At 36.6% G+C, this 11418-nt stretch overlaps 1 protein-coding gene across 1 annotated transcript; it reads left to right on the top strand.

Moving 5' to 3' along the window:
- Positions 1 to 5267: 5267 nt before the first annotated feature.
- LOC135207681 (uncharacterized) lies at positions 5268 to 6955 on the top strand (the record flags this gene model as incomplete). Its single annotated transcript, XM_064239521.1, has 2 exons — positions 5268 to 6058; positions 6667 to 6955. Coding segments are annotated over 2 exons (873 nt in total), but the record flags the coding sequence as incomplete, so codon positions are not given.
- Between the last annotated feature and the right edge of the window lie 4463 nt (positions 6956 to 11418).

Raw genomic sequence — 11418 nt, forward strand, 5'->3', positions numbered from 1 at the left:
GGAGGGGGGTGGGGGGAGGGGGGGTGGGGGGGTGGTTGGAGAGAAAGGAGAGGGTATCAACACGTTTCGTCATTGCATGCTGTGAGATGGCGCTTATCAACCTAGCTTGGTGAGAGAGAGAGAGAGAGAGTCACGGTATAGAGCAACTGGTATTTGGTAACCTGACAACACACTTTGGCAGAGTGGAGAGGATTAGAGAATCACCTCTCTCTCGTCACGGTTCATGATGCTCTCTCTCTCTCTCTCTCTCTCTCTCTCTCTCTCAAGAATTTACATCATTTAGTGTAAATTGCATGCACATTCTTCATGGAATATTTATTTTATTTAGAAGTCTTTATTTCGTTTTATGTATAAGGCTGCATCTCCAACTCACTTCTTAATTAATCATAACTAGTTTTACAGATCACTAAGGAACTAGTAAAAGCTATTCAATACCTTAATAACTCCGGCTTTGTATGGGTGCATGCTTTTGGTAACTTGAAGCATCATTCTAAACCCTCAAAAACAAGTAGAGGAACTTCATTACTTCAGAAGCAAAAAGAAGAATGTACATTGAAATATTTATCTATGATTCGCTATGATTCATACCTATGCTTTTAAGGTAAAGAAATATTCATTTAATACCGTCCACATCCATATAATCTAGATAATAATGAAACAAACATCAAAGAAATTCTATGTAATTATAATACCGTCCACATCCAAACCCTAAATAATACTAAAGTAATATCATAGAAATTCCAAATATTTAATACCGTCCACATCCATAACCTAAATAATAATATTAAACTAATATCAAAGAAATTTTATGTATTCAATACCTTCCACATCCATAACCTAAATAATAATATTAAACTAATATCAAAGAAATTTTATGTATTCAATACCGTCCACATCCATAAATTATATAATAATAAAAACTAATATCAAAGAGAGTCTGTGGAAACTTGAACAAACTGCACCAGACGCACTTCCCAACAATGGCGCTCCCTAAACATACTAATCATATATGAAAGGAATTTCAGTCATAATATTGCGCATATGCCCTTGCTCAGAGAGCTTTACACGCCATCCACTCCCTTTCACGAGAGAGGTCCGCATATACCTGTCCCTCTCACTCAGTGGTTCCAGTCTCTCTCTCTCTCTCTCTCTCTCTCTCTCTCTCTCTCTCTCTCTCTTAACACGTTCCAGATCACGGACCGTTCTCGCCGATGTGGCAACCCCCCCCCACTCACCCACACAAAAAAAAAAAAATTAAATAAATAAATAAAAAATCTTCCACTTAACCCAGAAGTTGATTGAGAAATACTTCGATGACAGGTAGGGTGATATAAATCATCTACGCCCTTTCAATAAACGACCCGTATACCTTTGACATACGTCTCCAAACCTTCCTCTATTGACGCGTATTAAAATGCCATCTATCATCACTGACCTTCCATCCAACTCCAGCTGATCAGCAGAGGTTTTAAAACAATTTTACGTATTTCTGAATATAATCAAAATGTTATACAGGGCGACTCTGAATCTTAATCCAGGGGGAATTAACGTCCCTTCACAAACATCTGGAACAAGAATGGTACATAACAGCCCTTAATGTTAGTTGATGGGCAAACATAATAGTGATTATGGGAATAAATGTGCATTTGATTTGAAATCACAGAAAATTTCCTGATATTGTTCCAGCACTAAAAGGTAACGCAAAACACTTGCAAATGTATCTACTCGTACACACAAAGACACAAAGACATATATATGTGCCACATATACATACAATACGTGTGTGTGTGTGTGTGAGAGAGAGACAGAAGACACAAGAGGTTCAGTGGCAAGTGACTACTAACAGTAAATCATAAGGCAAAGAAAAACTTGGTAACTTCTTAAAAAAAAAAAAAAAAAAAAAAAAAAAAAAAAAAAAAAAAAGCTCAAACTAAACAAGCCCACACTTCGTGAATTCAGAATCAAATTCTATAGTATACAAAATCACATTGCAAAGAATTTGTTATAATTTTATTTCTAAGGTCAAAAGGCACTGTATAATTCCGAGGAGAGAGAGAGAGAGAGAGAAGAGAGAGAGAGAGAGAGAGAGAGAGAAAATTTTTCAGCCTTTGTTCATATACGTACGGATCTGTCCTGTTTATGCTCTGCTAGACTCAATACCCCACCAAAAAAATAATAAGCAGCTCTTGACGTCCCTATGCTCAAGGTTGGAAGCCATTTTTATACCCACTGGTGCCTTTTCGGGAGAGGGAAAAAAACTAGTTCATCTTGTTGCAAATCTGATCATTCTCTGACCTTTCCTTCTTCTCCAAGGCTAACCCAACCTAGCCACAAGGAAAAAACAAAAAAACCCTTTAGTGCATTCCAAGGCTTTAGTAAAAGTGTATGTAGTCCGAACTAGCTTTAGAACTTTGAGACATGATTACCTCTCAGAAAACTATATATGTTGATTTTTATAATATGACAGGTAGCATGGCACACTTTTCAAGTATTATCGAATATAAACATTCATTGCGGATGGAACTTGAATTCAAATAGTTACATTTTAAATCATGTATATTGGCTTTTAAAAAATAATAACAAACAGGAAAGGTAACATCGCACAATTCTCAAATCGTATCGTCCATAAACATTAATTACTCCTAGAGCTTGGTTTCACTTGAAATAATTTCTACTAATTTTAATCAAAATACAAGGGGACGGATAACACTGCATATATACTTCTCAAGTCGCATCGTATACAAACATTAATTGTTCCATGGATTTAAAATCAAAAAGATAACTTGAATGCGACGAGATGCAAATGCTCTTCATAACGATGTAGATTCCATTACTTGAACTATTTTACATAAAAAAAACTAATCAAGTCTCGAAAACACCCGGACTCCATCATGCAGCTCTGAAATGATCTGAAGCCAATAACAACAGACGATCATAAAAGTGATTAAATTTGCTGAATACCACGACGAAAAGAACCTTGCCTCAACATAGCTGGTTTAATTGATTTCACGCTCACTGGATCTGGAGCTACATGGAAGGAATTAGGTAGCAACAGATGGCTGATAACTTTAGAACATAATACAGGAACTGGATTATGAAATTTACGCCAAAAGCCAAGCGCTGGGACCTGCGAGTTCATAAAGAGCTGAAAGTGTTGAAGAAAAAAAAAAAAAGTGTTAGAAGGTGGGAACGTAGGACGGATGAGGAATATGAATGGAGATGAGTAAAAGGAATGAAAGGGGGTTGCAGCTATAAGGGGCGAAGGGAAGTTGCAACGAAGCTTGAGTAATGCCTACAGTGCACCTCACGCACTAATTCCGTACTGGGTTATAAAGCATCCACTTAGAATACAGTTGTAAGTGAAGAATTCCCATTATATGACCATTAACAACACTAAATATATAAAAAGGCATTATTACTATCATATTATTATTATTCATTTCCCACAACCTTTCATTTGTTAACTTATTTTTTTTCTAATAACCGATCTCTTCTTTTTGCATTTCCTACTGACTTCAGTTAATTCTTCCTAATGAACACCATATTCTTTGGAAGCTTGAATTTCAAGTCAGTGGCCCCTGTGGGCTTGTTCCATATGATTAGGTTTCATGTACTGAATGATGATGATGATGATGATGATGATGATAATGATAATAATAATAATAATAAAATAATAATAATAATAATAATAATAATAATAATAATAATAATAATAAAAGAAAAATCAAATGGAACATACCTGAAGGGCCCACTTACTTCTGATATAAATTCCAAGGGATCATCTTTTGAATAATAATAATAATAATAATAATAACTAATAATAATAATAATAATAATAATAATAATGAGAAAAATCAGATGGAACAAGCCTAAAGGTTCGGTAACTTCTAATATAAGTTCCAAAAACCAGAATGCAAACTGCGAAAAGGAGAGAAACAAAAAAACACACACACACACACACAAAACCAGAAGAGAATTAAAGAAACCTGCCTACTTAACCCCTCCCCAATTCCCGTTGACCTTGAAATTGTAACCTATACCTATACGTGCCCTAAAGGGTGACGGTCTAATTTATCTCTAGGGGACTAATCATCACCTTCGTGATATATATCTTAATTAAGCACTAAGGATCCCGTTCTCGTGATGGCAGGAGGATTGACGAAAGAGAGAGAGAGAGAGAGAGGAAGGAAAAGGATATACAGAATAAACGAGAGAGAGAGAGAGGAGAGAGAGAGAGAGAGAGAGAGAGAGAGAGAGAGAGAGGGAGGTCCCCCACTCCCATCCCCACAAAAAAGGTGACCCGGGCCACTACGCTAGTCATCTGACGTATATTTTTTTTTTTTTTTTTTTTTACCTGGAGCCTCGCGTACGAGGAAAATGTTCCCAAAATTCCAGTCGAGCCAAATTGTGGTTTTGTTTTCCCAAGTTAAAGATATGATTATGCTTATAAAAAGACAATTCGTAATTAAATCTATATTCGAGTAATAATAATAATAATAATAATAAAATAATAATAATAATAATAATAATAATAATAATAATAATAATAATAATAATAATAATAATAATAATGCTGACAGCTTACACACTTAAAAAAATCTGTCTCACTTTTAGGTAACAAGTTACAAGAAAGGCCTGTATAAAAAAAATGTGAAAAAAAAAAATAAATAAATAATAAATAGTCTTCCTGTTTTACCACCTACTACATACCAAGTTCCCATCTAACCTTTTGGTCAATGGGACATGAGTTCCCTCGTGCCAATGTTAGCCCTTTGTTGATCATCTCCCCCCCCCCCCCCCCCTCTCTCTCTCTCTCTCTCTCTCTCTCTCTCCATACAAAAACAGCCGGCTGCTGCCCACGCAAAGGTCTTTAGAGACCATCGTCGCTAACAGAACGAGGAAAACTGGAGAGAGAGAGAGAGAGAGAGAGAGAGAGAGAGAGAGAGAGAGAGAGAGAGAGAGAGAGAGAGAGAGAGAATATGACTAGTTTTACATGTGGGATACACATTTTGTTGAAGCACTGCTTGCTCACGTTTTTAATTTTCTTATTCTGATAGCATATCTCATCGCAAGATTCCATACAGAACAGTAGAGTTAAAATCACTACAATTAGCCAATATGGGGTTTACAAGAATTGAATGTCACACACACATATAACCATATGTATATATAATATACATAATGTCTGCATATGGGTGCCTGTGCTGAGTATGTAATATATATTATTGATAATAATTTACAAATATGTTTGTTGCAATAGTTAATCATTCACCACAATCATCTACATTCCAGTGACCCTGCTGGGATGCTGCTTGGCAGCTGGACAGTCCAGTCCGAGACAATTTGAAATCGCGTCGCTGCCGGCGCACGAAGAAGGCTACTACCTCAACAGACAATTCCAAAACAGCCCGAGATCGTCAGATGGAACCTCTGAACAAGAGAACGTCCGCCAAGTAGTCGATTCCCAGGGCCGGTACTGGGTCGTAGCCGAGCCAGCGACTCCAGAACCCGGTTTTTACCTCAACCGGCACTTCCAGAAGGACAAGGCACCCAAACCCAAGAAAAACCTGGACAACAGGGTCTTCCTCGTCAAGAAGAACCCAGAGACTTCCGACAAGACGATCGTCGAGGTGGAACCCAAGACAGCGAGGGTTGCGGACGCCGTGCCGAGCATCCACAAGGTGTTCCCTGGACTGGCTGCGACGCGCAAGGCCCCAGTTCAGGCAGCTCTAACTACAGAAGCCAAAGCGCCTGTTGTTGTCTCTCCTACGGTAGCAAGACCCGAATCACCATCTTCCACAGCTGGACAGAGGGTTGCCAATGCACAAGATACAGTGGTATCAAGCGTTGCAGGGGAGAATAAGCCAAATCCTGTTACTAGAATCTCTCAGCCACCACAGGTATCACCAAGCCAGACAAAGACAGAGCAAGGCGGCCGTTTCAGCTGTGATGGAAAAGAGTTTGGCTATTATTCCGACGTCGAGAGTAACTGCCAACAGTACCACGTGTGTAATCCAGTCAACTTCGGCAACGGTCACGTCAAATATTATAAATACAGGTAAGACTTTCAATTTCTATCCGGAATTCAAAATGGCCAAATAACTAATATAAAGAAAATTAAACAAAAATTAATTCAATAATTTAATTTCCAATTTTTTTTAACCTCAAGTTAATAAGTATTTACTGATTGGCAATATTACAAAAGACAAAAATTAATTGCAATACGAATTCAATTATATCAGTATAGAGATACAACTTGACCATTTCTAACGATACAAAAAGCATCAATATTATACTGAATATTTATTCACTGCCAATCACCTATGCAACATTATACCCCCATCCATTGAGTACAATATGAATGAACTTATTGCCGCTATATGAACATAATTCCCATAATCACTCATTGAAGAGTCTTATACCTCATTTACTGAGGACACTAAAATATCAACTTACTATCACAATCCCAACCTTCCACAATCACTTATGTTCAAGTCTTATTCCCAATTTTTCGTGATTAACCCAAATAATCCATATAACAGTCATTTATTCAAAGGTCTTAACCCCACTTCACCAGAAGTACTATCAAATACAGTCATAATGTTAGAGCTTGAGTTTCCATTTATTATTCTTTAATCTAATTTTCTTCTTCTTCTATCTTTCCAGCTTCAGCTGCAGCGACGCAATGAGATGGGATCCTATCAAGAGGGTCTGCGCATCCCTGTCGACGGCTTCTCCTTGTCAATGATTTGACAAGAACCGAAAGATGGCTGACTTCGTAAACGGTTTATTATCTAATTTTTAACAATATCGACATACTAACATTCTTTGAAAGGATTTACACTGAAAAGAATGTAATGCACTTTCCAAATTTTAAAGAAAAAAAGTAATTTAAAAAAATCGTAACGTAAACGTCACGATTTAGGTAATAATAAAATCTATGTAAACACGAAAATGGGTTTCATTCCTATAAGTACATCATGCATGGGTATGATTGATCGATTTACGTAATTTGGCATTACACCGACCATGTTCCTTCCCCGTCCACCTCGCCTTCATATTATTCTCACCGAAACAGAACACTACTCCATAGAACGGGTAATCTGCTCCCTTCAACAAGTAAATATTCCTCATGAAATATAGCCCACCAACCCATAATTCTGACCATACTCTATATCAGCGTAACATAAATGTAATTTCCATTCACATTAAAAGGATTAAAAGAATATATATACCTGCAGGGATTACGCGGTCTCACTACAGCAACAAGAGACGATGATCTTGCAAAATTCTTTATCACAGACTTTAAAACATACGTTAACAAATATGTGAATAAATAAATACAAATTATCTTGAATGTCAAAAATAATTAGCGTGTGCGTAATGAAAAGGAAGTGGCTAAAACGAAGGCAATAAACCACCTGGAACAAATTTCCATAACCGTAATTAGGGGATAAAGACTTGTGCTTGCAAGCACTGACAAAAAAAATCAGAAACTACACAATATAATCAATATTTCGAAAAAAATACAACACGCATTGAACACTTTTCTCACCCACTGGTTAAATGTCAATTGTGCTCATCTAATGCTTTGATTTTGAACGTACACAGATAATTCATATAACTGCAAAACATTCGATATATAGACAATACTGAAGATGCAGACCTTACCTGTACCGTGATGAAAATTATTATTTTTCTTTGCTGCGTAATTCCCGTCCGTCCGTGAAGGGAGTAATCGCTTAGGCCTACACGAAAATGACGTTGCGATTTGCTTCCCACGAAAAGAATGTCACTTTCCTTCGTAACTAGATCCCAGAGTGACTTTCTTGTCTTCAGAGAATCAAGCCGCTTTCATTTCACGGGAGAATGGTCAAATGTCCATTTTAATGATCAAAGACGACGTCTTCTATTGTCCGGTGGACGTGCCTTATACAAGACAGGTCGGTTCAGTTAGTCCATATTAGTGGCAGCACAAAACAGCTGTGAAATTGCTGGTTTTGTTGTCAATATTTCTTCTCGTCTTCTTTCAAGATCTTTACGTCGCTGCTGGTATTATATAGGAAAGCAGCAATGAACTCCGCCTCTCTTCCTATTATTCCAACTTCTCACTCTGTAATAGTTTCCATTATTGGGAATTTTCCATGAACTGTTGTTACTACACATTTACGTACTTGCACAAAGACGACGACGATAATTTTGGCAATCGTGTTGTACAAGCCAAATCTCTCCCACTGAAATTCAAGTCTGATGAACTATATATAGCATTTTCATCTTAAAAAAAAAAAAAAAAAGCAGTACAAACATCGGAAATGCACGACGAAAATGTGCCGTGGTAACGTATGCACTTCTGTATATACATGCATCTAAACAAGAGCAGAAATAAATACAATACCAACGGATAACTGTATACCCACAGGTTACAAAACCTTAAGACATGCATCTCATAAGATTGAGCACTCAAGACTACACTCAGAGATACCACATTTTGTTCCAGAACTGCTCAGAACGCGTAACAACATGGAGTCTGTTTGAAAGTTGATTTATCGCAATAATTTTTTTTTATTTTCTCTTCCTAAAACTAAACGTTTTATTAAGGGGAACTAAAAAGACGTTTGCCTACTACAATCTCAACAGCTTTGTTATGTCATGGGGACAACATGTGTCAAACAATAGTCATGCAAATCAATATATAAAAGAATTCAACATTCAAAATACGATCAAATTTCCTAACGCAAAATCTAAACCTTGGAGTACTGTTGGCACATCTGTCAAGTACTGATTGTCACTTACCTTTCCTCCTTGGGGAATACCTGGAAAAAGAGAATACAGCAGATAAGAATCACGGATGACATCATTTCAACAACTCAAGAGAGAGAGAGAGAGAGAGAGAGAGAGAGAGAGAGAGAGAGAGAGAGAGAGAGAGAGAGAGAGAGAGAGAGAGAGAGAGAAAAGGTAAACTATACAGTACAAAATCATCAAAAGCCTGCCTGATATATGATACTCCTCGCACATAACTGATTATGTCTACAACAAGTACTCTATAGACTAATTAAAACTCAATTTTTAACTGAAAAGACCTATACAACAATGGTCAAACTGAAATAAATAGTTAAATTCCAAACACTTTCTATCTGCCGTAAACCTTATTACCATTACATTCAATTCAGTTGCTCACTCCAGACATCAATCATCATCAGAACTTGTAACCTCATGACATTTGAGTCTATTGCTCTGAGAAAATGAGTTCTTAATTGCCTTGTTTAACTACTACTTAAGCATAAGGTCATCTGTTCAGCTTTCAAACACAACCTGTGCACAGTTTTTAGCAAACTCCTTACCCTTCAATTGCTATGATTTAAAAATTCTGAACAAACTACAATACAGTACACAAATAATTTACTACAAATATATCTACAAAATCACATGTGGAGTTAAGTTGCAGTTCTCAAGGTTAAACAAAGCTTAGATAAATTACTTTCCTGAAATTAATCCTGGTGTCTTGGATGCAAGTATGTACAATACAGATCACTGCAATTCCTTTTTATGATATACTAAAACTACGTTTGTAATCCAACCTAATTACCTTTACTAGCTGATAAGGAGAGAAATACTGTACCATTCTCCTCTCTATTTCTGTTCCATTCAACAAGCACTTTCCTTTTTAAAACAAATATAATGATGAAGATATGTAAATAGATTAACTAGTTATATTCAGCAATGAAGATATGTACATGGGTTAACCAGCTAAGATTCAGCAACACTCTTCCAATATGAAAAAAAATGAATTAATGAATGGCTCCATCAAGCATTACTGCTCGAGGTATGCAAGCAACTTAAGTCCCTTGACCATAGTGTAATGGTTTTTACCGTTTCTCCTAAAAACTAATGTAAATCACACTAAGGCACTTAAAGTGGAGTCCAAAGCAAGATCTACTGAGATCAGTGGTCACCTTAGGTAATCCAGTCCCCATTGAACCACCACCTTCATCAACAGGAAAATAAGGACAGCAAACTTGGGAGCTAAGCTATTATAAACTTTATTGTTAAGCTGACGGTATGGAATAAATCTAGGGGGGAGATTTTTTCTTATAATTCTTGATACAGTCCTGATTCATAACTTCAGCCAACTCAAATTCATGGCATTAAAAATTGGTGACATAAACAAATACTGTAATAAAAAATTATTTCAAGTAATGTGAAAATATATAGCACAACACATAACAAAATTATCCAGGTTATTGTAATAGTATGTGAAAGAAAATTAACGATGGACTGACGGAATTTCTTTATATTACTTGATGGAGCAACAACTGTGGTATCAGTTCCACAAGTACCTAATTCATGTTTTCCATTGTAAATATACTGTTATAAGTAACATATTTTTCTATGGCCTAACCTAATATCATGGCTACGTATTCCAAACCTGCACAAACAATTTTAGGATGGAAAAACTAATAGGAACGAACAATTGCAACAAATTTTGAGTATTACCATATAAAAACTTTCTTCTCTATATTCAGGCAAGACATGTTAGCCTATACTTTATCAAAGGAAAGGGATGCCCCACTCCTGTCACAGGAAGGTGGTTTATCATATCTTAATTGGGATAAAGCTTTGCCTCTCACATAAAAAAAGGAGCAATTGGTCTTACCAAGTTTGTTTAGTCTAGTCAGTACATGTAATTTGGAATAGGGAGCAAAATAAATAATCACTCGTTAAAAAAAGGTTATTCTTGGATACAGACACTCAATACAATAAAATGATAGAAATCTGACATCTATAGGCCTTATGTTAATATTCCAAGCTCAACAGATTATTAATTTTAGTTTACCACAGAGTTTCAAAACATTGCACAGTTACAACTTACAAGCTTTGTTTAGATTTTCCATAGCAAATTAACACAAGGCAACTGTTATACGCTTAATTGGGATAACCAACCAGTAAGTAGCTTTCAGGATGCTGAATATAGGCTATTAAACAGAGAGAGAGAGAGAGAGAGAGAGAGAGAGAGAGAGAGAGAGAGAGAGAGAGAGAGTACTTCAGTACTAGGCTAGTCGTAACACATAAAAATGCCACCAAGATAAAAATTGGCCATTAAAAACAGTCCTACGCTACACTAACCTAACACAGGTCCCACCACCCGGTAAATCCTACCTGGAGGAGTGGCATTAGGCTAATACCCCATACGTCATCCATTGCAATTGGCATAAGTGGGTACTCTTACATAGCTATGCCAAAAACAGGATTAATTACTTCTGAAAAAGAACCTCCTAGGCCTATGACTTTTCTAAAAGACAGGCTACTATATATAGTAGCTACTCTGTTTTTTTTTCATCTGTCCATCCGCCTGTGGTGTTTTTGAATGGTAACACTGCATCCTGGGCTTTAGATAGTTACACTATGTGTAAGTTTTAG

This window comes from Macrobrachium nipponense, chromosome 34 (genome assembly GCF_015104395.2).
Source record: "Macrobrachium nipponense isolate FS-2020 chromosome 34, ASM1510439v2, whole genome shotgun sequence".
NCBI lineage: Eukaryota > Metazoa > Arthropoda > Malacostraca > Decapoda > Palaemonidae > Macrobrachium > Macrobrachium nipponense.